Source organism: Neodiprion virginianus, chromosome 2, assembly GCF_021901495.1.
Source record: "Neodiprion virginianus isolate iyNeoVirg1 chromosome 2, iyNeoVirg1.1, whole genome shotgun sequence".
Lineage (NCBI taxonomy): Eukaryota > Metazoa > Arthropoda > Insecta > Hymenoptera > Diprionidae > Neodiprion > Neodiprion virginianus.
In genome coordinates this window covers 27,608,752-27,635,231 of record NC_060878.1, presented here as the reverse complement: position 1 = coordinate 27,635,231, position 26,480 = coordinate 27,608,752, and the positions used below count along the sequence as shown (strand labels likewise).

The window sequence follows — 26,480 nt, the reverse complement described above, 5'->3', positions numbered from 1 at the left end:
ATGACTATTTCGACTGCATCATGACTGGAAGGAGAGAACGAAATCACTTGAGATTAGTATAGAAGCTAAGATGTTTAGTGGCAGGAATTTGTATCGCAAATCGATATCTTATGTTCGTTTAATTAAATATTATTCTCTGAGTTCTGTTAGTCTAATGAATCATCGAGCAGGATTCCTTCATAAATAAACATCCAAGTATCGATAAATGTCAAAAGGTGTAATTCATCGTTCGTGCCCAGCGTTACGTAACGTTAGATCGACGAAATTCGTATAATGTCTATCTTTATTTTAATATTGTGAATTTTCATTCAGTGTCGCTTGACTGGAAACTAAAACTTGTAATTTTATTAGTTTCGCTGGCAATGTTACGATCATTTCTACACATCGTTACCGATACAGCTCAACCGGTTTGCAAAAAGACATGACGCTTCGTTGACATTCAAATAACAGCCCTCAGTTTAATTTGAAATGATGTAATCGGCAGCTGCCTCAAAGTTTATAGCCGATAGATAAATTATTCAGAATTATTGATTGCAAACGCATTTGCAAATTCAAGCGACACGTTATTCGGCGACTCGGCTTCATCGTAGAAAAAAATTTATCGGACATATTCTATCCTGTCAAAATTATTTTTCACAAATTATCCCAGCTGCATGTTGACGACTTTCTTTCAACTGTTGTTTGGATTTGAAATGGAGATAAAAAAATTTTAGCCAAAGCAAGGAAAAAAATGTCAAAAGATACGGCAGCTTTAAAACGAAAAATTTTTAATCAGCAAATAAATAAAAATTGAATTCAAAACAAGGTGTGCTAATTAAAAATTTGTCGCGGTGGATGAAGTTTTTTAATCTCAATATTCGTCGTATAAAAATAATTGTGTTTCCTTTTTCAGAATTCTTATGGACTATTTAATTGATATTGCAGATTATTGGCATAATTAGCTAGTAACTTTTCGGATCTCAATTTCTATAGCATAAAGTCTTTGAATAACATGTTAATTACCGTTGTTTTACCGCAGTACATTTTGACATTATTTTGAACAATTTTGAATAAACACGTTTATTGTGTGAAGCTTTATTATGAGTTTAAATTTCGAGCAAAACGAAAAACTTTCGAGTTTCACTGACGTAACGTAAATTTATTACCGTACCATTATCAAATTATCGTAATAGTCACAGGAAAAAATAGAACAAGCAAGAATAGTTGAAAAGAAGAGTAACGCTTACCAGATTTTCTATTTACAGGAAAAAATTTCATTTTCGTACAAAAATAATCAGTTCTGATTTCTAAACCGAATTTGATACAGCCGCAGATTGATGTCTTCCTATATTACGTATAACTTTACCTATCACATAAAAAACCATGCTTAAGGACAGCAAGATCCTTACATTTTGAGAATCATCCGACTAATCGAAAGTCGAAGGCTTCGAACCTACAAGAATTGCTTTTGCTGATTACTGATGTCCAATTATAGCAATAATTGAAATTAAGATGAATTTGGAATGTTCTTGTTTATCTGAATTGCAATTTACACACTATAATTACCGAATTGTTGTATCAGAGTTAAAACAGAACCGGCAGAACCTCATCACTGAGCCGATACGTAAAGTGTTCGAAAACGGCTCGAGAAGCTTGCTGAAGAAATTGGCACTCGACTGACAATGATTCGAAACCTTCGGGTGGAGAAACACGTTATGAAGGGGGAAAAATTCCGCCACTTATCGGAACTTTTATAGCATTGAGCGCTGCTTGTGATTAATATTCGTATAAGGCTATGATCAGCCTATAAAGAAATTCTTTTAGAAACGTTTGTGTTTGCTTACCTATCGCAGAATGAAAATTACTTTTAACGATCACGGCGTTCTTTATTTCAAATGTCACGCATAGTCTAGCCGGTAGAAATACTTCAGTCATCGTAACGAATTTTAACAACGAATCACATGGTATGCCCATAAAATAGGGACGATTATTCGTATACGGGAATCATTTGTCAGAAAGATTACGAACCGCCTAATTACGTTTAACTTCGCATACGTTGTGTAATAAGTTGAAAATAAAATACACGTATACAAATTTGTCGTTGAAAAGTAAGAAAGTCACAAAACACCGATGTAATTTATTTTCTATTTCGTTTTATACACTTGGTCATTAGAATTTTTCCCCGTTGATTGCAAAATACAATGTTATTCCTACTTTGTTTATTTCTTTTAATTACACATTTTATCGACCTCTCAATTAATACGCGTATCTTAATTGCGGGCTCAGTTTCGTAAAGTGTCAATCGAAAGAAGTTTCACGTGATGAAAAGGAAAGTGAAATCAAGTGAATGAGCAATAACACAGCAATGAGGGTGGATAATTACCTTATTCTGGCTTACCTACAATTAGGTCAGCACGCAATTGATCGTTAATTTTTCACAATCTTCATTTATGTTATTTCTCTAATTATCCTGCTACAGTTAACCGACATCATTCGGCACGAGATGATTCTACCAATAGTGACGATGCTTGGCAAAAAAAAAAAAAAAAACCATCCTGTTAACCATTAATCTGGCATTGGTGAATTGAGTGTAGCAATAAATGTTACAGTCCTTGCATATCAATTAATGCTTCATACTCGAATAATAAACCTGTTCACTAAATGACATCAAAAATTTGTACAAAACCTTGAAAATTTTATCGAAGCTTGTGCTTATAGACTGAATTTATGTGAGCTTGAAAAGAAAACATGAAAAAATGGCTTTTTGATTCAGACAAGATAAATAATGAAATATCGCAGAAATCGTTAGTTAATTCATTTTCCGAAAATTCCACTTCACTCATTCAAATAAATATTGTTTTTTTCAACGCGCAGAGTATTTCTGTATTTAATTTTTTTCAATTATCCGTGTCTTGAGAGTCGCTTAGTCAATTTTCATCTCCAAGTATTGAAAATTCAGTGAGTTATGATTCATTGAATATAACGATCCGTTTCCCCTTACCATGTTGTTTCATGAATTTTTCACTCTGCTACAAGCTTATTAATCCATAAAATTGGAGATAACGAGAAGATGAGAGCAACACGCTCGCCTTGCTCCAATTGATTGTCACATTTGCGACGATCGGTTCGGAATATTAATTTCATCCGCCTTGGCCAAATTCCACCGGCAGTATATTGCACATCACGTCACAGAGTGCCCCACCTTAACCCGAAATCCGCGAAGATCTAAGTTTCTGATAATTTACACGGTGGACGAATGAAAAAATTGTCAAGAAAAAACTAAAAAAATAAAAAAATAAAACGAAATGGAAGATTAGAGAACGTCGTTTTGTTGTAAATAGAATCGTAACGACACGTTCAAGTTTCGACTCCAGTTTATATCAGTAACGTACGTATCGGTAAAGGCTGGTCCCTTCAATTCCTCAATACTTCTTTCATTGCGTATATTGCGTTACTTTGGCACATGGGCAACGTAGATAAGTGACTGGGAGCGCGCTTCCTTTCGATTCTGGTGAGAACGACATTTACACGGATAATCGAATGGACGAGGAGAGGGTCATTAATTTCTACGCGGAGTACCCCATTAAGTGGGACGAGCTGTCAGAGGTGGAATTAACGTGAATAATAGAACAGGTAAAACCTCAACCTGTTTCTGGCCCACCTGAAGGGGATCTATTCGTAGGTAAGCGCGGAAGAGACGGACCTATAAAAAGCAGTGTCCATCGGGTAACCATCACCAGATCGAATCAGTTGATCGTACCGATTCAACCCTTTTCCTTCGTCCGACGAAAATCTACAAACTACTCCAAGATGATCAAGGCAGTGCTTGTCCTCGTCGTTGCTCTCGTCGCCGTCGCCTCAGCCTTTCGTAAGTTCGCATCGGAACAAATTCGAATAAAAAGTTTCGTTTTCCAAGAGATATAACCAAAATTGTCAAATATTTTCGTATATAATCGACGAGAATTTATTCGTATTTTATTTTACCGACTAAATTACGGTTCGTCGATATTACATTGTTTGAAAACAATTTGATTTTTTTTTCAAATTTGCGTGATACAATGAAGCGTGATTTTTTGTTGTCTGATTGTTGGATTGGTTTAGTATATAGTCCATAAATCGAACAACATTCACGGTTATCAAATATTGCTATAATAATCAATGAAGAGCATTCATTTTGTATTTTATGTTGTTGTTTGGTTCCTGAAAAAATCGTTTTCGTTTTAATAACCAGACGGTTCTCCACGCGATGAATGTTTCATACACAAATCACATCGTTATGTAACTCGTAAATCATACAGTGAAGATTTTTTTTTAAAAAACTCCAACTGTGTTAATCAAAAATTGATATTTTTATTCGAGTAAATGGAAAAAAGAAAAAAAAATCCGCCTAAATAGATAAACCTTGAATATGATATCATTTACTATTTTTTACAGTCCCTTTTAACGTATAAATGTACATACACAGTAAACGGGAATCGTATTTCTTTTGTATGAAATCTCTTTTCATTCTCTAAAAAATTTTATTACGGTTATCGAGAACGTTTATATCTCGAAAGCGAATAATTATACCTTTTCATTGAATACCGTGGGATCAATAAGCAGGAAAAAATCGCATAATTATAAACTATTCGTTTACTCGTGACGCGTGATTCGCGCACCAATTCGCCTGAGTAAATAATATGACTCTTTGCTCACCGGCTTATGATCGTCAGCAGCTACAAACATTGAAATTTTTATTTCCTCTTTTACTCTTTACTGGCACAATTTGCACAAGCGTGCTAAAATTATCCTATTGCAGACTGCGTAATCAATGAAATGAAAAATTCTGCTTCACCTTCGCTCGAGGTTTTTCATTCAACACTTTGAAAAATTATTGTACTTCATCTGCGGGATGGAGATTTTTTCACTTCTACAAGCTGTGACTATACGACGTAACGAAGAACTTTTCAGTTGGATTTAGAGAATTCAAGTCGATGTAATAAAATTAACTCGTAATTGGCTGTCGATGAAATGTTTAACCGACTTTAGGTAGTAACATACACGGTAGAATTTTTAACTGCTTCAAATCAATTTCTTTCCATTCGAATAAATTGATGATTTTTTTTTTTTTTCGATTTTTTACAAACTATATTGTCGGTGACTTGCAATTAGTTCATTTACGTGAATGTGAGAAAATATTTTGATTCAATCACAAAAATTCGTCATTTCGTAGCCACTCGGGAAGATCTCACGAAGTCAAATAAGTCTAAAATTTGAGACTGATTATTCACGAAACCGAGTAAATTTAAATCACTTATCATCCTTCGAATCCAGCATGTATTTTTTCAGTGTATGTTTGAGCGTGACTAAGTACGGAATGTTCACGGGAGTTTAATGGGATCATGTTTGACACTGTTTTCTTTGCTTTTTTAGCTCACGGAGGTGGATTTAACCAGGGTGGATACAACCAGGGTGGCTTTGGAGGATTCGGTGGAAACGGAGGATACTCGTACAACCAGGGCCAGGGATACCAAGGATACAACAGAGGATTGTACCCAGGATTCGGAGGATACAACCAAGTATTCGGAGGATACAACCAAGGATTCGGAGGATACGGAGGATACGACCAAGGACTCGGAGGATACCAGCAAGGATACAGCCAGAGAGGATACTACTATTAAACATCCCCCATGGCCGCTGATCCGAAGACGACAATTTCCGGTTGTTCGGAGACGAAACTTTAAAACCTGATAATATAACGAATAAAATGAATTTCATACAATAAACAAGCAATTGCCGAAACGTCGTTTGGAGTGAATTTTTTCATCATATTGCTAAAACCAACGTGAAGAACCATTATGTCACGATTTTTAATCGATCTCACACTTTGTCGGAATATTGGAAATACTTGATTTTCGATTATGGCTGGTATATTCGACAGATTGAAACGGGTGGGGTAATTATTGTTTGGTTTTGCTCAAAAGAAAAGAAGACGATCCAGACGATTGCGTAATTACATGTGGGAGAAATAAATAAAGGTCGATGAATAAAAGAGAATCACATTGAATTTTCGGAAACGCGGAAAGCTATTTTATAAAATTTTACTAATCAGAGTAGAAATACAAAAAAGTTGATATGTTGGTCAAGTGTGGAAAATTCGATATGTTTTGGCTTGCTTTATTCTTATTTTGGTTTTCCGTACTTCGACTTTTCTGCATTTCAAGTTTTCTGTACTTCAGCATTCTGCATTTTAAAATTCAATGAAATTGGTGTTCGCGTTTTCGAAAATTTTAATACTGAGATTCTGGTCTTTTGTTACTCTTTCAACTTTGAACTTGATTCGAAGAAACGATAATAATCATTCTTTATTATCGATTAATAATTATCGATAATGATTAGCGACAGCAATCATTGCTTTTCGGCATTAACGTTACATTTTCGGGCGTTTTGACACTCTGAAAATTGATCGGCTGTATAAGTCATTCTATGATCGTCAAAGAAGACAATTCGTAAAAATATTTACATATTCTCAACTTTGTCTGGAATATTTGGATTGAACAAAATCATTACATAAGTCAGGGAAAACTGCTTTCGTTTTACCATCTAACATAAAAGTAAACATCTTTTTAGATTCTCAAATGAAGAATTCGAATATTTAAATTGAACAAAATAGCTATATAGTCTTACCTCATTTATTGCACAAAAATTGAAATGTCGTCAAAACGAGTTAGACAAACGACTATTCGGGAATTGAATATTCGAAGGACTCTAAACCAATTGCAAATTGCATCATTAGGCTTTTTAATAGTCTATAAAAAAGGCAAGAATAATTTTCTATGTCAATTCGAACTATATTTGCAGAAACAAATTGAGTGTGCTTAGTGCGTAAATTTAGAAATCGGAAGGGATAAAACGGGCATAGAAAGTTATCATTGCAGTTCGGAGATTGGACGCACTTTGCTGGATGTGTATAGATCATCAAAATGATCCAGTCATACGCTAACGGAAACAGAAAATAGAAAACGGAATTGTAAGACATTTTCTATATTTGTGCACTTCACGTGCTACACAATCCAGTGATTTGATGATGAAACTGTTTATCTCCGAAAAAACAGAACATTCGTGTAGCTAAAATTGCACTGTGAGACAAATCAAAGTTGCAACTAAAAAGGAAAGAGCAGTACAAAAAGTTTCCATAGATTGTGAGAAAATAAAGAAGAAAAAATTTATTAAAAATAGAGGTCCAAATATGGACACATTTTTTTCTGTAGAACTCAAAATTACCACTTGTTTTACTTTTTTTTTTGTTAAAAAACGTTCACTTAGAAATTGACTTAATGTTCTAAAAGGATTCACCTTTTGAAAAACCTTCAAAGTTTGGAAATGACAAAATATTCACAAGACAATTTATGTGCAATTGATTCGGCTGACCATGCACTCAGAAAAATGATTCATTTGAATAGAACTCATCCCTACACGTACATTTCCGATAAATAATAAACCGCCTGCATTTATGCAATTCAGTTTACATTTCAACTGAATCCGCCTGCATTTCGGCAACTGAGAGTACATTCTACCGATCGTTATTTGTTTCACTGTTCACGATTGGCCGACTCTTCACTTTCTTCGAATTCGAGAGGATTCAAAATTTTTCACCGATTATTCAAGGAATTGCAATTTTGGTGTAATCAATAAAAATATTTCACCGAGAACTTAATTGAAACCAAATAACTACGTAATTGATGCCTTTAGTAAATATGGTGAAGCTTTTGTCAGACAGAAGCACCGTGAAAATGGAATTATCCGCGGTTCGTTTTTCGTTGCTGTCAATTTCTTATCTCGTTTTATTTCACGGCTCAAAATCAGTTACGACTTATGGACGTTTCGTTGGGAGTTTAACACGATGATGCAACGGCATCAAAATTCATGATGTTCCTGAAGCTCAATGCTAGTTCGGTGCTAGGAGAAATTCCAAGTCTGTAACCGAGTTTGGGAAGCTCGATACGATCTCTTATAGATCGTAGTATAGATAAGAATAGGTAGGATTTAATTACTGATATATTCTGAATCGGAATAATTTTGGAAGGATTGCAATAAGAGTGGTCATTTTAGATTGTATCAAAAACTGGCGGTTGGTTGAATTAGAAATTCGAAAACTCGACATCTTGCATATCGTTGTCGGACCTCAACGTTGGAAGTGGTAAGAACGGTAAGTATAAAACCCTCGATGCTCTGCTAAAGTATCATCAGATCGAAGCATCACGTCAACGATCATCCACCGAGTTACAGTTTCGAGTTTGGAATCGCATCGTTGAACGTGATTTTCAAGATGATCAAGACCGCGACGATTTTACTCGCTCTCGCGATGTGCGCTACAGCCTCGTGTAAGTTCTCGTCACCTTTTATCGATTCCCATGGTTGCCTCATCAATATTCTTAGCTGCATCGTATTCCATAATTTCATGCTGGCCATTATTAAAATATCAAAATTCGGGCTTAGTGTTCCACAGAGCTGCTTCAAACTCTGGAAAGAGAACAGCATTTGCTTTCTTTCCAAGTTCGAGACAGAATCGTGAAATCATTCTACTTTTGACCAACATTTTTCGGCAAAGTAAAATTGTTTAAAAGTACGCACGGAACTCCAAATGTCTTGCATCGTTAATTGTAAAAAAATCGTATTCGCATATCAAACACATCCAGCTGGAGACAGTTAAACTTCCTTCATCCTATGCCTAAAGTTGTCCCTTAAAAACAATTACTCGTCGACTTACTTCACACGTTGTGTCTTTCAGTCCAGAGAGGCTCCAACGGTGGACAACAAGGAGGTAGATGGTCCCAAGGAGGACGACAAGAAGGATTGGGCGGTTGGCAGCAGAGAGGAATCGGCGGACAGGAAGAATCCCGTTGGCAGCAAGGAGGAATCGGCGGAGTACAGGCAGGAATCGGTGAACAAGGAGGATTCGGTGGACAGCAAGGAGGATTCGGTGGTTGGCAGCAGAGAGGATTTGGAGGACAGGGAGAATCTGGCTGGCAGCAGGGAGGAATCGGTGGAGCGCAGGCAGGAATTGGCGAACAAGCAGGATTCGGTGGACAGCAAGGAGGATTCGGTGGTTGGCAGCAGAGAGGATTTGGAGGACAGGGAGAATCTGGTTGGCAGCAAGGAGGAATCAGTGAACAAGGTGTAGGATTCGGTGGACAGCAAGCAGGATTCGGTGGAAAACAAGGACGATTCATTGTCCAGCAAGTTGGACTTGGTGGCCAAGAAGCGGGATCCAGTGGATTGGAATCATTCGGTAGACAGCAGGGAGGATTCGGTTGGCAGCAAGAAGGACTTGCTGGACAGAGAGGAGGGTTTGGCAGACAGCACGGCAGATATTTGTACTAGAATCGTTGAGATGGTGGCTGACAACATGGATTAATGTACGGGAAATAGTCTTTATTGTTTTAGCATATACGAAGACAACCAAATTTTGCTGTCAATTATTGCTCGCTCTTTTTCTCGATGTATAATCGAACTGAAAGAGAAAATGGGATTACAGTAATACATAATTATGGATTTAGCACAAAGCACCCTGTTTCGTCAACGTATTCTTTCACCTTCACCTCAATATTTTATTATTCCCTTCTGTCGTTACATTAACACGAACTCAACTACAAAATTTTGTGATTCAAACTAACTATTTAAATCTTAATATTCGATTAAAAGTCAACTGTGTCATGCAGTCTCAGACTTTTGGTAGATCAATTTGGTGAGAACAACTATGAAATCCACAGAAGAATTAATTCGAATAACCACGTTGTGAAAATGTGTCGTAATTACAACGTACTTCGTTCTGTTGATATGAATTTACTTTTTTGGTTCTTCTTCCATTTTTCTTGCCAAACTATCTTTGAATACGGCGTGAATAGTGTCAGTACATTGATGTAAAGAAAAATTCTTCTCACTCACGACTCACTCTTTCTAATACAAATTACTGGAATCTCTTGCGAAGGTGAGTTTCTGAGAACTAATAATCGGCAAAGTGTCAAGTGGATGTTCAAATAGCGATACAATAATAAAATTAATCTTTCATGAAAATATAGTAAATTCTGTGGAATATATTATCTCACCGTTAACCGCAAGTATTCGATCAGCGAATCTATACAGTTATAGCTGCTGAACAAACGGCTGTTTGTGCTAGGCGCGAAAAGTTATCGCTCGTTTAATTTCCGCACATTACCATCGGGCTTGGAGTTCGGAAGGGGGCAAGACGACAAGTATAAAACCTCGAATGTACTGCCGAAGATTCAGTACCAAATATAAACGTACCTACATACGTTACATCGCGTCTTGCGCAGTTTAAACTCACGTAATCGATTAAATTTATCAAGATGATCAAAACCGTCACGATTCTACTCGCCCTTGCCTTGATTGCAACTGCAATGCGTAAGTAATTTTCGCCTTTTTTCGTCAAATCCCAAGTACCCAAGTTTGGTTTCATAAAACGTAATCCAATAGAATATTGTAATACGTTATACGTTAAAAAACGTTACCAGAAATTGATTTTTCGAATTGAGATCTCCGTTAGAAAAGGAACGCTTAATTCTTTTACACGTGGAAATGAAACGTGAACTCACTTTTTCCATCCCTTAAAATTAGCCCAATTCGGGATCGGTTTCGGAGGCGTTGGTGGATTTGGAGGAAGTCAGGGTGGTTACGGTCGGCAACAAGGCGGTGGATTTGGCAGACAACAGGGTGGAGGATTCGGTGGGCAGCAAGGAGGATACGGGGGAGGTTTTGGAGGAGGATATGGCGGACTGCAGGGTGGAGGATACTCCCGTTAAATCGCCATTAAATTAAAAACCGTTGTGTAATTGCTGTATTGGAAGAAAGTATGTAATAAATGGTTTAAAACAAGTCGTTATTTCTTACTTCTCTTGTGACAATGAACTGAACGATAGAAAATACATCTATAGTTTGGATTAATTTCGCCTAATTTAAAAAGCCTGTAACCAGATTGACAGATTGGTAAGCAAAACAGCGAGTGTCAAGTATCGAGTGGCTATCAACGATCGGGATATCAATGAATTAACAATAGATAGGAAATCATTCCAACTATGGATAGTGGATAGTTGTGTGAAAATTGGAGAAGGTGGAATACAGAGTATTTTTACAATCGTTGAAAAAAAATGACGGGCACAGTTATGTCAATGCTTGATCGATTAATTACTTATAAAGCAAAATAACAAGCGTGAAAAATAACGTGTAGACAAAATGGCGATTTTAGTGCAAACATTTTTGCGTTCCTTTTGATTATTACAATGTCTCTAAGATTAATAATCAGGTAAATTAAAATATCGATTCAGCGTTATTTTCTACCATCGCTTGAAGATCGAGTTTAAATAATTAGCTTCTCATTTGAACCCGGTAAAATAAAAAACACCTTCAAAACAACCAAGGCTTATCTCATACCCCTGATTATTGGATTCGTCATTATTCATGCATACTTGTCTTTCAAATTATCCATTATTGAGTATATTTGATTAACTTTGGCAACTACAAAGCGAAAAGTTGAACACACCTGCGTTCTACTTGGAGTTCGTGCGAAATAAAATAATAAGTTTCGCTATGCTTGAGCTTAGTTGAAATGAAAAACGTAGTATTCGTTAATTAATGCTTAAACAGTCCAGAGACGCGCACGCTGGTCTGGAAGTTGTTGGAATAGCGGCATAAAAAGCATATTTGTACGACCTAATTAGTCATTGACAAAGATGCCAATAAAATGTGTTGATAACAAGTTTTTTCAAGTCAACGATAGTGAGTCCTACCGGAAACATGTTACACATTATTGAAACGAAGCTTAGGGGGGCGGAAGGAGGTCTCACAATAAGTATAAAACACCGCAGGAATCGCTGTTGAAATATTATTAAATCGAAAAATTTTGTCAAAGTTTATCGACTTCACTGCTCTTCGAAATTATATCGCGTTTACAATGTTCAAGAGCGTTACGATTCTGTTCATACTCGTGCTGATCGCTGCTGCAACCCGTAAGTTTGTATCATTCATCACAGAACCCTCAAATCTTCCAGGTTTTCTTCAAATGAATAAAACCATTGCATGTAAAAATGAATTGTTAACGCAAAAGTTATATCATGTCGAACACGAGTTATTACAGTTACCCACTTAGTAAGACTAAAACTGTTTGTGCAAGTATTCTGGTAATGACTCGTCAACTCACTTTTCTTACTTCTTAGCTTTGTACGGACCGCAAAACAATTACGGCAGTCAACGTCAGGGAGGACTAGGATTTGACGGTCGACATCAAGGAGGAAGATTTGGAGGTGGATTTTATGGAGGGGGGATATGGTCGTTGATGTAGCGGTTGATAAGACGGTTCTGAAGACGAAAAATTGATTGAGTCATTGAAAAAATGATGATAAAATATGGAGCGTCAGATATTTCAGTATTTATTCTAGATTGTGTTAAAATAATAAACTGAAAGATAGAATAATATATTTTACATAAAAAAAACTCATTGATTGTTTTTTTTTTCTCCTCTTCAGTTTCCCCACTTATATTCATTTTCAATGTCAACTGACCGTAACGGTGGTTCTAGGAAAGGAATATGGATGATTATTTCTTGTAGGCTTGAATATAGCGATCAGATGATCTGTTCTTAATCCGAGAACGATTCCTTTTTGTTGTTCTAATTCCTCGCTCTTCGCACCGTCCGCTAATTGCTTGCTTATCACCAGTGTTTGAAGTCCAATAAAATTGGAGTGCGAATATGAGGTGATCAAATATTTTTTATTCACATACATCTATGTGTTAAAGTTCTAGTTTAGCAATTTCCGAAGTAATCGAAAATTTTGGAATAGTTGAAGCGGTACCGAAGTAGTCACCACCCAAGAATGATCGCCGGCCAATAGGTCGAGTGGTAGATGTAACATATTATGACATTTCGGAAGTGAATTATGAAAATCGAATTACCGATAAAAGTATTCTTCGTGAATTTAATGCTGGGAGAAATCCGAAGTATATATAACCGAATTTCGAAGGTTAGATAGGATCTTCGATCATTTAAGACGATACGGAAAGTTAGAAAGTTGACGCAGTTTTGCTGCCGATATAATCTATATTGGATTAAACTAGTCAAGCTTACCAAGGAGACATGGTCATTTCAGATTGTATCAAAAACGAGCTGCTAGGTGTTTGAAAGATTCGTAAACCTTGATGTGCTACGAATTGCAGTCTATTTTTTACTTCGGGAGGGGTAAGAACGGTAAGTATAAAACCCTCGATGCTCTGCTAAAGTATCATCAGATCGAAGCATCACGTCAACGATCATCCGTCGAGTTACAGTTTCGAGTTTGGAATCGCATTGAACGTGATTTTCAAGATGATCAAGACCACGACGATTTTACTCGCTCTCGCGATGTGCGCTACAGCCTCGTGTAAGTTCTCGTCACCTTTTACCGATTCCCATGGTTGCCTCATCAATATTCTTAGCTGCATCGTATTCCATAATTTCATGCCGGCCATTATTAAAATACCAAAATTCGGGCTTAGTGTTCCAAAGTGCTGCTTCAAACTCTGGAAGAGAACAGCATTTGCTTTCTTTCCAAGTTCGAGAGAGAATCGTGAAATCATTCTACTTTTGACCAACATTTCTCGGCAAAGTAAAATTGTTTAAAAGTACGCACGGAACTCCAAATGTCTTGCGTCGTCAATTGTAAAAAAATCGTATTCGCATATCAAACACATTCAGCTGGAGACACTTTGACCTCCTTCACCCTAGGCCTAAATTTGTCCCTTAAAAACAATTACTCGTCGACTTACTTCACACGTTGTTTCTTTCAGTCCAGAGAGGATCCAACGGTGGACAACAAGGAGGTAGATGGTCCCAAGGTGGACGACAAGAAGGATTCGGTGGTTGGCAGCAGAGAGGAATCGGCGGACAGGGAGAATCCCGTTGGCAGCAAGGAGGAATCGGTGGAGCGCAGGCAGGAATCGGTGAACAAGGAGGATTCGGTGGACAGCAAGGAGGATTCGGTGGTTGGCAGCAGAGAGGATTTGGAGGACAGAGAGAATCTGGCTGGCAGCAGGGAGGAATCGGTGGAGCGCAGGCAGGAATTGGCGAACAAGCAGGATTCGGTGGACAGCAAGGAGGATTTGGTGGTTGGCAGCAGAGAGGATTTGGAGGACAGGGAGAATCCCGTTGGCAGCAGGGAGGATTCGGTGGAGGGCAGGCAGGAATTGGCGAACAAGCAGGATTTGGCGGACAGCAAGGAGGGTTCCGTGGAAAAGTTGGAGGATTCGGCGGACAAGGAGAATCTCGTTGGCAGCAAGGAGCAATTGGTGGAGCGCAAGCGGGAATCGGTGAACAAGTTGTAGGATTTGGAGGACAGCAAGGAGCATTCGGTGGGAAACAAGGAGGAATCGATGCCCAGCAAGTTGGCTTCGGTGAACAGGAAGTAGCATTTGGAGGAATAGGAGGACTAGGTGGACTAGGTGGACTAGGAGGATTCGGCGGACAGCACGGAGGACTTGGTGGTAGACAGCAGGCAGGTTTCGGTGGACGGAATGCCGGATATGCATACTAGGATCGTTAAGATTATTGCGCCGATTGAAAAAAGGCAAATGGTGTTAGTTGTCTGATTGGCATGTATGACGATAATCAAATTTCGCTATTTATATTCACTCGCTCTTCCTCTCTTCATGTACAAAATGTATTGAACTGAAAAAGAAGGAAACTGAAATAATATGTAATCGTAGATCCAACGTAATGCACTGTGTATTATTATATTGACGCATTGTTTTATCCTGCTCTTTCCTTATCCATTTTACTCGTTTGTCATTACATGAGGACGCAGTCAACTGCAATATTTGAATATGCAGAATGGCAGTTAAGTAGCAGAAAATAATCTCAGAAACCTTGGGGAAAATCAGGCCATGTCTGAAATGTGCCTTACAAAAAAAAAAAAAAAAACCTATAACGAAAGAGTCTATATAAAAATTTATTCTGAGAACAACATTACGAAAATGTATCGTTATTGCAGATCATCGGATAACGAGCCACGTTTCTTTCAATGCATTTGCTCTATTCTTATTTCTACAATATCAACCAAATTGTTATTGAACACGGTATTAATGGTGTACTTGCACAATATATTGAATGAAAAAAATATTCATGTCATTCTTTTTGAGTAAACTTACAATTGCGAGAAATGTCAAGAGGGAGATTAAATAGCCAGGGTTTAGGCAAAAAGAAATGTTCCATGAGAATTCTGTGAAATAGATTATCTCACTATCAACCGCGTGATTCGCACAGAGATTAGACTTCCGGTGGGGACAAAACAACAAGCATAAAACCTCAAAGTTTTTATCATAATCAACCCTCAAGGATATTTAAATCCGCAAAAGTTGTTCCAAGGTAATTTGTTCGTAAATTTGATTTTTTTTAGTTAACAATTGAAGTAAATTCCTTGTAATTAAACCTCTAGTATAGTTTATTGCTCAAATGACACCCCGCAGTAATTCATTCCAACACAATTTTCAGATATTGATAGTTGTTGGATGTTTTTTCAACATAAATTTCGACACCCTTTGACAATAAATTATAACAGAAAGTAAAAACGCATGACCAGCAGAAATCGGGTTTTCGCATTGAGACGGTCATCAAAACGAGGTTCTCTGATTGTTTTTGTCACACATACTACAATATGTATCCGAATGAATAAAAGTGTGTTTCGACTAACTCCTAATTTCTTATTTTCACTATAATAATTGTAAAGTAATCAATGAGAGAACCTTGTTTCATCTGTCTGTACGAAAAATAAAACGCCTTTAGAAAAACTAATATGGTTTATCTCATAGACTTGTAATGTTATGCATCATTGACTCTTTTCCTTGCCTCTTATTCAAACGGCACCACCCATTCGTCCTTGATTTATTCAACACTTGATTTACTGTGGAAAATATGTACCACACGAAAATGATACTCGGAATTTGCTAGGTTGATGTTCAAATCGTGCCACTACAGACAACGCGTTTTTAATGCAAATCATATCAACTTTTCGGCGTTTCGTTACCTAATATTTCGGATTCGATACCGTTTGGATCGCCTTCATTTGACTACGTTATTTTATCTAAGCAGACGAATAATTATTACTGAACAGGTTATTCTGCCGTGATTCCAGACGGGCTGTGGCTGACTAATCGGATTGAATTCTTGGAATAAATGTGATTCGACTGATTGCTAATTATCGAATGCTTTCTTTAAGCTTAACGAATACTCACAGAGTAAATGATTTTGACCTCATTCGAACTCATCTCTAAGGCTGTCGATGCCTCTAATCTGTACCTTAAATTCGCGGATTGGCCAGTCTTCGTTTAGATAATATTTGTTCACCTAAATTTTTCTACGATATTCTATGCACCGTTAATTTGTGAAATGTCATTGCTCTTATTTATAATTCTGTCTTGCTTCGGCAGATCATATCGTATCGATGAAACGCACCATTCTAGCTAAAAATTCCAGACGGTTTGCAAATGGTCTTGCGCTTTGTTTTAAGCGCCAGAATTTGTTTAAAAAAAATTCATTTGTGCCAATGGATTATACCGCGACATTATTATCCAAACAATTGAAACATCTGCTCACAGTGTATGCGTACCTTGGATTGCTAATGGTTAGGGATCCTTAGGGTCCGGATCCACGTAATGTCCCGGTATGTACGAGTATTATGTGCATAAAGTCTATTAAATACACGTAGTCACGACCGCGGTAATGATCACACCAGCGATAAAAATGTTGAGACGAGTTCAATACTAGGAGAAATCTGAAGCCTGTAACCAAGTGAAGATCGTTGGATAGGATCTTCTATGAATGGAAGAAAGATGGAAAGTTAAAAATTCCCCGAGATTTCGTTGCCGATTTCATCTAGATTGGAATAATGTGACCAGGCTTACGAAGACGATGTCGTCCTTTGAGATCGTATCGAAATCTGTTAGTTATATCAGAAATTCGAGACTTACATGTGTTGCACATTATCACCAGATTCCGAATTCGGAAGGGGTAAAAACGAAAGGTATAAAACTCTCGATGCTCTGCTAAAGTATCATCAGATCGAAGCATCGCGTCGACGATCATCCGTCGAGTTATAGTTTCAAGTTTGGAATCGCATCGTCGAAAGTGATTCTCAAGATGATCAAGACCGCGACGATTTTACTCGCTCTCGCGATGTGCGCTACAGCCTCCTGTAAGTTCTCGTCATCTTTCATCGATTCCCGTGGTTACTGCATCAATATTCATAGCTGCATTGTATTCCACACTTTCATGCTGTCTATTATTAAAATACCAACAATTGAGTTTAATTTTTCACAGTGCTGTTCTAAACTCTGGAGAGAGTGCGGTGTTTGCTTCCTTTCCAAGTTCGGAACAGAATGTGAAATCACTCGACATTTTGCAAATATTTTGTTTGCAAATAATTGTTTAAAAGTACGCGCGGAATTCCCGAAGGTTTGCATTGTCAATATGCGAGAAAATCGTATTTGCATTTCAAAAAAAAAGTTGCCTAAAGTTGTCTCTTTAAAACAATTACTCGTCAAGATACTTCACGTACCTATTGCTTCTTTCAGTCCAGAAAGGATCCAGCAGTGAGCAACAAGGAGGCAAAGGGTCCCAAGGTACACGACAAGAAGGATTCGGTGGTTTGCAGCAGAAAGAATTTGGCAGTCAGGGAGAATCCCGTTGGCAGCAAGGAGGAACCAGCGGAGCACAGGCAGGAATTGGTGGGAAACTAGGAGGGTTTGGTGGTCAAAAAGAATCTCGTTTGCAAGAAGGAGCAATCGGGGGAGCACAAGCGGGGATCAGTGAACAGGTGGCAGGATTCGATGGAAGGCAAGAAGCATTCGGCGGAAAACAAGGAGGAAACGGTGGGCAGCAGATCAGACTCGGTGGACAAGAATCAGCTTTTGGTGGACAACAAGAAGGATTCAGTGGAAAACTAGGAGGATTTGGTGGACAAGGAGAATCTCGTTGGCAACGAGGATCTATCGGTGGAGCGCAAGCGGGAATCACTGAACAGGTGGCAGGATTTGGTGGAAAACTCGGAGGAATTGGTGGACAGCAAATTAGACTCGGTGGACAAGAAGTAGCACTTGGTGGACTGCTAGGATTCGGTGGTCAGCAAGGAGGATTTGGAGGACAACAAAAAGTATTTGGTATACAAGGAGAATCTGGTTTTGATCAAGGAGCAATCAGGGCAACCCAAGAGGGAATCACTGAACAAGTTGTAGGATTTGTTGATCAGCAAGGAGCATTTGGTGGAAGGCAAGAAGGATTCGGCGGACATCTAGGATTCGGTGGACACCAGGGAGCATTCGGTGGGCAGCAAGGCTTCAGTGCCCCGCAAATTGGACTCATTGGCCAGGAAGTAGCGTTTGGTGGACAACAAGGATTCGGTGCTCCGCAAATTAGACTTTTTGGACAGGAAGTAGCATTTGCTGGACACCAAGGAGCATTTGGTGGACAGCAAGGATTCGGTGCCCCGCAAATTGGATTCGTTGGACAAGGAGTAGCATTCGGTGGACAACAAGGATTCAGTGCCCCGCAAATTGGACTCGTTGGACGGGACGTAGCGTTTGGTGGACTAAAGGCATTCGGTGGGCCGACAGGATATGGTTGGCAGCAAAGAGGACTCGGCGAACAGCGAGGAGGATTCGGCGGACAGAACGGCAGATACGTATACTAGGATCGTTCATACGGCGGTCGATGGCATGGATTAGATAACAGCAAATGGTGCTCACTGTCTGATTAGCACGTATGCGACGACCAACCTTCGACATTCATTACTGTATACACGTCCTTTTTCTCCACGCATAAAATGGACTCGCAGAGAATAAGGGAACTCAAATAAGACGTAATCATGGATTTATCACAATGCACTTAGTGCCTAGCCTTTTCATCGTCCAGCTTCGCCCTCCGGATCGAAGAGGACAGCTTCAAGTACTTTCACGGGTTTTTCTTTCGATATTCTAGAATCATCACTCACAGTTTTCCTTTCACGTTTCTCATCCTAAACTATTAACATTAATGCATTACAATCTTTATAATTCGTTTAATTTTTAGTTACGATTTTGACATTAAATTTTGTACCACTTTAAAAACTTAGTTATTGTGTTATATTATTTAAACATTCGTTAGTACCTAAATACGATCAACCCAAAACCACTTCCCAATATTTTATACAGATTCAAAGCCAGGTAAGTCATGCAGCCTGGAAAATTTTTGAAAAATTATGTCCTGCACAAAATTCACGCTCCAGAACAAGCTTTGCCGAATGCAACTTTAATACATAAGTTGTACATGTAAGTCTGCAGAGTAATGAATCGCGGGTCTTCCAATTTCTTGTCTGCGATCAATTTACTAATATTTTCTACCTTGCTCAGGCTTTTCCATTGACTTCGCGAAGATTTTTACGCCCGTCAAGTTATCGCTCAACTTTACTTCGTCCACGAAAGTGCTTCGATTTTATTAAAAAAACCCAAGTATTTATTCCTTCCCAAATTCCCCTTCTTCATAGTATAATAATTGCAAAAATAATACTTTGAATTTACTACGCTAATTTTCGAATCGTCACACTAGACACAACTCACTTTTAACACAAATCGTATTCGGCGTTTCGTTATCTAATATTTCGGATTCGATAACGTTCGAATTGACTTCATTTAATTATTAGTTATTTAAACGAACGAGGTTATTATTACTGAACAGGTTATTCTGCGTTGATTTCCGACATACTATGGTAAAATAATTGAATTGAATTTTCGAAATAAAAATAATTCGACTGCTTGCTAATTGATGCGATATAATTAAAGCGAATGATCTTGACCTCATTCGAACTCATTTCTAAGGCTGTCGGTTTCTCCAATCTGTACCTTAAATATTCGAGGATTAAGCTACTCTTCGATTAAGTAATGTTCGTCCACCTGAATTTTTCTAAAATATTTTACGTGCAATTAATTTGTGTAATTTCGCCGACACATTTCTCTTATTTATTATTCTGTTTTGCTCCGATTGATCCTATCGCATTAATAAAACGCACCAAATACCCATATGGCCTATATGTATAGGTGGATATCCAGTTAAAAATCTTTATTTCGGTAAGCTTTAATCTAAATCGATACTGGCTTCAAAATGGTATGCCTAGTACAGCTGATTGTTGCGCGGACTCACTCGAGTGGATGAGCTTTATCGTCAGTAGTTTAGCAGATATTTATAAGATTGTGGAAGATAAATGACTACCCGATAATTGTGCTTGTATGTATCTTAATATATATATTATCAATAATGATAGTCCACCCGGTGAATCTCGACATCCAGTTAATCACGTTGTTAACGGGTATTAACTGTTGAAAAAACATGTTATTCAAATCTATGTACGAATACATAATTAGCGTTGCGCTGGTGCTCTTGATGGGATCGTTGACTCAATTGGGTAAACGTTTTTAGTAGGTTTTGGAAAAATTCGCATGATGCAATGTCTCAATACACACGAGAATCTATAACTCTGCAATAAATTCTATACATCGTGGATCACGTCAGTCGGCATACCGTTGACGTAAAATAACTAAACATTTAAAATTTTTCAACTTATTACCATAAAAAATGACCGATGAGGCTTACCGAGCAGATGACACAGAGCCCAGGAACTACGGAGCGCAAATCTTGGACGTCGATAATCACCAGGCAGAGGACCTGGAGCCCAGGAACCCGTCGAATCGCCAGGTCGACGAATCTAGAAAAAAAAAAATATATTTCGGTGACGTCACTTTCTGGACAACCGAAATTTGGTTTCCAACTTTAATACTATGTATGATGTATGATGATATGATGATGTATAATATGATGTATGATGATGATGATGATGATGATGTACGATATCTAAAGTCAGCCGAATACTCTGGACGGTTTGCAAATGGTCTTGTGCCTAGTCTTAATCATCAGAATTTGTTTTTGAATATTTCGAAGCTTGAGCTGATCATGATATACATTACAAAAATATGCATCTGTTACAGTGAAAGTTGAAAATTCAGGTATTGTCAAAAATCCCTAGGGAATACTAATATTCACACAAGGCCTTTAGTTAAAACGGAGAATTTACCACGGCCGTTGAAGACAAAATTTCAAGTAGTCACTCAATGTTGTTGGTATACATAAGAAAGGATAGTCTGGCTGTGGGCATTATTTACTGGTCTGACAATCAATTTACTGTCTGCGCTTGCTCAGTGTGCATCATTTCTATGTAAATATATAAAACGTCCGTTGACAATAGTATTGTTACAAAGGATGTGAAATCACCCGTTTTTCCCCCTTTCTAATGATCTAATAGTCATCACAGATGAAAGACATGCAAGAACATCTCGTATGCTATGAAATGAATAAGGTTGCTGCGCCAATCAAAATTATTTTGAAAACAGTCTTGTTAAATTTAATAAAATAGAAAAATAATTATTGCCAGGAAAAGAGATGGAGCTCTTGACGCATTGTAAAAGTAGATGAACAAAAAAAAATAAGGTTTTGTTTAAGTGTAAAGGGTGTCCCATTTTAATCAATCCAGTCAAATATTTTGAAAATCAATAATATTAGAGAAAAATGCTTCAGACAAAAGTTAGCCGAATTCATTTTGCTACACATCTCGCTATTTTCGGGATACTGAATGTGGAAGCTTTGTTTTAAATGGAACTCGATTTTCAACATTCGGCAAGCAACAACGAATTTTCGACGCGTTGAACAATTTCTAACGAAAGTTTCGTACTTATTGATTATATATATATATATATATATATATATATGTTTTCGTAAATACGAGTTACGGACAACATTTTATTCTAAGGTTCCTAAGGAAATAAATAGATGTTCTTTGAAAATAGTTGAAATAAAAACTTTTCAGAAAGAAAGCATTAAAAAATTGTTCACAAAAGGTTGAAAAAAATAATGATATGTTAAAAGAAAAAAAGGGGCACTACAGCAGGAGTATAAACGAAGTAAGAACATGCTTTAATTCGTAAGATCGCATATTACAACTTTGGTCTTGTGAAAAGAATCGACTTTAATTTTTAAAAAATGCTCCTACGTTCGACATCTTAGAAATGACGCTGCCTGTGACAAAACGAGTTCCGGAAGCTCTTCTCTGAAAGATTTTTCGAAACACGTTTAGTTTTCGAAATATTTGACTGGATTGATTGAAATGGGGCACCCTGTATGATGATTTCAAATTCGTTGCAGAATTTTTTATACAAATTAATCTTTAAATTTTCGCCAATTTTGCGTGACGTGCAAAACAATACTTTTCCTTACGTGTGCGTGTTTCACTTGCGTAATCAACAAGCAGTTACGATACTGCCCTAAATAGACAATTACCATCCGGAAGAACTTCGATCATTCTTCCTTCCATTTTACCGATTCTAATCACTTTGAATATACATTTTTCTCAAATTTTGAAGTACAAATTTATCATGAAAACATGTGAATTACGTAAAGAAAAAAACTTTGGAAACATACCTTCGCAGCGTCGTCGGCAAGTTTTAAAACCGCTAACTTCACGACTTTTCCCTGATCTTTTTATACATAGAGATAACTACGAATAAATTTAAGAGTTTATTGGGTATATAATCGTTGTATCATTTCCTTTTCTCAGACCCCAAGGTACCAGTATTCATCTTATCCCATAGACAAGGTTCTGCCTCTTTGTAAATCTAGCTAAAGGCTTTCCCTAAGGATTGCCGACATTCACCAATAAAAGTGAAGGAAAACCTTCGGCAGAATCACTTTAACTGAAAATTTCAGGAATCGCTAACATTCCCTAGGGATTATTGCCAATCCCTGAATTTCCAACTTTCACTCTAACATATCAGTGGAGTATACATATTCACAGGTGTTATGTGAGAACGGCCTATTAAAAACGTGTAGCGACGACTGTAGTAATGGTCACATCAGCGATAAAAATGGTGAAGCGAGTTCAACGCTAGGAGAAATCTGAGGCCGGTAGCCATTGAAGAAGGCTGGACAAGATCTTTCATATGAATAACGAAAAAGATGGAAAGTTAAAACGTCCACGTAATTTCGTTGCTGATTTCATCTAGATTGGAATGAAATGTGATCAGGCTTACGAAGTCGACGTGGTCCTTTCAGATCGTATCAAAGACTGTTAGTTGTATCAGAAATTCGAAAATTCTATGTATCGCACATTATCGGCATATTCCGAATTTGGAAGGGGTAAAAACGGAAAGTATAAAACCCTCGATGCTCTGCTCTGCTATCATCAGATCGAAGAATCCCGTCAACGATCATCCATCGAGTTACAGTTTCAAGTTTGGAATCGCATCGTTGAAAGTGATTTTCAAGATGATCAAGACTACGGCAATTTTACTAGCTCTTGCGCTGTGCGCTACTGCCTCATGTAAGTTTTTGTCAAATTTGTCAATCTTCATGCGTATAATGAAATCAATGTTCATAGCTACATCCGTATCACATACTCACATTGTCTATCGGTAAAAAATAAAACCCACAGTCAAGTTACTGTTCAACATTACCGCTCTAAACTCTGAGACCAGTGCAATAATTGATTTTTTCTAAATTACGTATATAGTGATAAAATCACTCGAGATTTAGCTCACGCCTTCTGGGTAAATTGAAATTGTTCCATCCCTGACCGTCACCCAACTAAATTGAATCTGTATGAAATCGTTCTTCAGATTGTACGCCGACTTGAACGGTCAATTTGCACAAAACTCGTCTTTGCATGTCGGGCACATCTAGCGGGAGACACTTTAATTCAATTCATCCATTTATCCAAAATTTTCCCGTTAAAAAAACTCGTCGATTTACTCCACAAATAATTTCTTTCAGACCAGAGCGGATCGAGCAGTAGGCAACAAAGAGGTAGAGGTTTCCGAGGTGGAGCACAAGAAGGATTTGGTGGTTGGCAGCAGAGAGGATTCGGCGGACAGGGAGAATCCCGTTGGCAGCAAGGAGAAATCGGTGGTGCGCAGGCAGGAATCGGTGAACAACAAGGATTCGGTGGTTCGCAGCAGAGAGGATTTGGAGGACAGGGAGAATCTGGCTGGCAGCAGGGAGGAATCGGTGGAGCGCAGGCAGGAATTGGTGGATTTGGTGGTCAAGGAGAATCTCGTTTGCAACATGGTGTAATCCGTGGAGCGCAAGCGGGAATCAGTGAACAAGTTGTAGGATTCGGTGGAAGGCAAAGAGAACTTGGTGGGCAGCAAATTGGACTCGGTGGACAAGAAGTAGCTTTTGGTGGACAGCAAGGAGGATTCGGTGGAAAACTGGGAGGATTTGGTGGACAAGGAGAATCTCGTTGGCAACAAGGAGCTATCGGTGCAGCCCAAACTGGAATCACTGGAATCACTGAACAGGTGATAGGATTCGGTGGTAAGCTCGGAGGAATTGGTGGACAGGGAGAATCTCGTTGGCAACAAGAAGCTATCCGTGGAGGGCAAGCGGGAATCACTGAACAGGAGGTAGGATTTGGTGGAAGGCAGGAAGGATTCGGTGGTAAACTCGGAGGAATCGGTGGACAGCAAATTAGAATCGGTGGACAAGAAGCAGCTTTTGATGGACAGCAAGGAGGATTCGGTGGACAAGGAGAATCTCGTTGGCAACAAGGATCAATTGGTGGAGCGCAAACTGGAATCACTGAACAGGTGGTAGGATTCGGTGGAAGACAGGAAGCATTCGTTGGAAAACTCCGAGGAATTGGTGGACAGCAAATTAGAAACGGCGGACAAGAAGTAGTACTTGGTGGACAGCAAGGAGGATTTGGAGGACAGCAAGGAGGATTTGGAGGACAGCAAAAAGTATTTGGTAGACAACGAGAATCTCGTTTCGAACAAGGAGCAATCAGGCCAATCCAAGAAGAAATCAATGAACAAGTTGTTGGATTTGGTGAGCAGCAAGGAGCATTTGGTGGTAAGCAAGGAGGATTCGTCGGACAGGAAGTAGCATTTAGCCGACAGCGAGGAGCAATCGGTGGAAGACAAGAAGGATTCAGTGCCCAGCAAATTGGACTCGGTGGACAGGCAGTAGCATTCGGTGGACAAGAGGCGGTCGGTGGACAGACAGGATTTGGTTGGCAGCAAAGAGAACTTGGCGAACAGCGAGGAGGAATCGACGGACAGAGCGGCGGATACGTATACTAGGATCGTTCATACGGCGGTCGATGGCATGGATTAGATAACAGCAAATGGTGCTCACTGTCTGATTAGCACGTATGCGACGACCAACCTTCGACATTCATTACTGTATACACGTCCTTTTTCTCCACGCATAAAATCGACTCGCAGAGAATAAGGGAACTCAAATAAGACGCAATCATGGATTTATCATAATGCACTTAGTGCCTTGCCTTTTCATCGTCCAGCTTCGCCCTCCGGATCGAAGAGGACAGCTTCAAATACTTTCACGGGTTTTTCTTTCAACATTGTAGAATCGTCACTCACAGTTTTCCTTTCACTTTTCCCTTGCTATACTCTTAACATTAATGCATTTTAATCTTTATTATTCGCTCAATTCTTAATTAAGATTTTTGTATTAAATTTTGTATTACTTTAAATAAACTTTAATATTGTGTTACATTATTAGAAACATTTGACAATAGCTCATCCTGATAAAACCAACATCACATCCCAATACCTCACGCGCATTGAAAGTTAGGTTAATCGTGCAGTTTGAAAAAGTTTTGTAAAACCAAGTCATGCACAAAATTCACCCCGAAGAAAAAGCTTCGGAAACAGAAACTATAAAAGTAAATTATACGCTTAGTCTGCGGAATAATGAATTATGTTAACAACATTGCGAAAATGTGTTGTAATTGCAGATACGAAGAAACGTCTAATACAAAAGCTCTGGGATTCAAAGGGTGAAAGAATTTGACGGTTATCGTATAAATTGTAGCAAGTCGAGCCGTTGACGACAGGTTAGAGTCAACTTGGTTTTATTTCAATGGAATGGTATATTTCTCTTTTGTAATCTGGAAGTGCATCGAAATCTGCATTAAAAATTATTGGCATTTAAAATGACTCAACCTTGATCGCTCTCGAGATGCGACCCAGACAAAGCGGTAAAAAGAGGGCTCCGCAAGGTACCGGTTATGCTGTTTCAATGCAATACGATACCGTATAATACGAGCCGGTTCGAGACGGGAAGCTAATTGATTTTTTCATGAAACTCGATCCTCAAGGCTGGTTTGTCTGATATTTTTGCGGTTGATGAAATAATATAACTAAATTAGCCTTCGTTATTTCTGACAACGAAATGACCAACAAAGCGCACATTACTTCGGAAAATAGAATATTTATTTTTTACAACGATCGTAAGTTTGTATTAAAGTGCTATTGAGAAGAGAAATATTGAGAGAGAGAGAAGAAAATACTAGACAGATTAAAAGTACCCTTAAATTTCATTGCATCAAGTTATAGCGATTGTCGTTTCAAAATCGGAAGTGTTGTTGAGCTGAAAACCT

At 38.3% G+C, this 26,480-nt stretch overlaps 3 protein-coding genes across 9 annotated transcripts; all 3 read left to right on the top strand.

Moving 5' to 3' along the window:
* Window positions 1–3,688: 3,688 nt before the first annotated feature.
* On the top strand, window positions 3,689–5,760 carry LOC124298342 (neuropeptide-like protein 31). The gene is made up of 2 exons (XM_046750211.1): window positions 3,689–3,847; window positions 5,392–5,760. The coding sequence occupies exons 1-2, from the start codon at window positions 3,790–3,792 to the stop codon at window positions 5,637–5,639; spliced, it is 306 nt and encodes a 101-aa protein (XP_046606167.1). The 5' UTR covers window positions 3,689–3,789; the 3' UTR covers window positions 5,640–5,760.
* A 2,433-nt stretch (window positions 5,761–8,193) lies between these two features.
* Window positions 8,194–25,591, top strand: LOC124298334 (spidroin-1-like). Of its 7 annotated transcripts, none has more exons than XM_046750194.1 (4): window positions 8,197–8,342; window positions 8,750–8,959; window positions 24,038–24,388; window positions 24,491–25,591. In XM_046750194.1, the coding sequence occupies exons 1-4, from the start codon at window positions 8,288–8,290 to the stop codon at window positions 25,156–25,158; spliced, it is 1,284 nt and encodes a 427-aa protein (XP_046606150.1). In that variant the 5' UTR covers window positions 8,197–8,287; the 3' UTR covers window positions 25,159–25,591. The 7 variants fall into 7 exon arrangements, with proteins under 7 accessions (XP_046606147.1, XP_046606150.1, XP_046606149.1 ...); XM_046750193.1 differs by having other exon boundaries at window positions 24,038–24,540; window positions 24,604–25,591; XM_046750191.1 differs by lacking the exon at window positions 8,750–8,959 and adding an exon at window positions 13,798–14,063 and having other exon boundaries at window positions 8,194–8,342; window positions 24,094–25,591.
* Window positions 10,234–10,854, top strand: LOC124298344 (glycine-rich RNA-binding protein 2-like). The gene is made up of 2 exons (XM_046750215.1): window positions 10,234–10,383; window positions 10,597–10,854. The coding sequence occupies exons 1-2, from the start codon at window positions 10,329–10,331 to the stop codon at window positions 10,779–10,781; spliced, it is 240 nt and encodes a 79-aa protein (XP_046606171.1). The 5' UTR covers window positions 10,234–10,328; the 3' UTR covers window positions 10,782–10,854.
* Window positions 25,592–26,480: the final 889 nt, after the last annotated feature.

Excerpts from the sequence above, each read along its gene's own strand:
- LOC124298334 (XM_046750191.1), top strand. The coding sequence starts at position 8,288 with ATGATCAAGACCGCGACGATTTTACTCGCTCTCGCGATGTGCGCTACA. Across the intron at positions 8,343-13,797 it reads GATGTGCGCTACAGCCTCGT|TCCAGAGAGGATCCAACGGT; the intron begins GTAAGTTCTCGT and ends TGTTTCTTTCAG. Across the intron at positions 14,064-24,093 it reads GAGGAATCGGTGGAGCGCAG|GCAGGAATTGGTGGATTTGG; the intron begins GCAGGAATTGGC and ends GGTGGAGCGCAG.
- LOC124298344 (XM_046750215.1), top strand. The coding sequence starts at position 10,329 with ATGATCAAAACCGTCACGATTCTACTCGCCCTTGCCTTGATTGCAACT. Across the intron at positions 10,384-10,596 it reads CTTGATTGCAACTGCAATGC|CCCAATTCGGGATCGGTTTC; the intron begins GTAAGTAATTTT and ends CCTTAAAATTAG.
- LOC124298342 (XM_046750211.1), top strand. The coding sequence starts at position 3,790 with ATGATCAAGGCAGTGCTTGTCCTCGTCGTTGCTCTCGTCGCCGTCGCC. Across the intron at positions 3,848-5,391 it reads CGCCGTCGCCTCAGCCTTTC|CTCACGGAGGTGGATTTAAC; the intron begins GTAAGTTCGCAT and ends TTGCTTTTTTAG.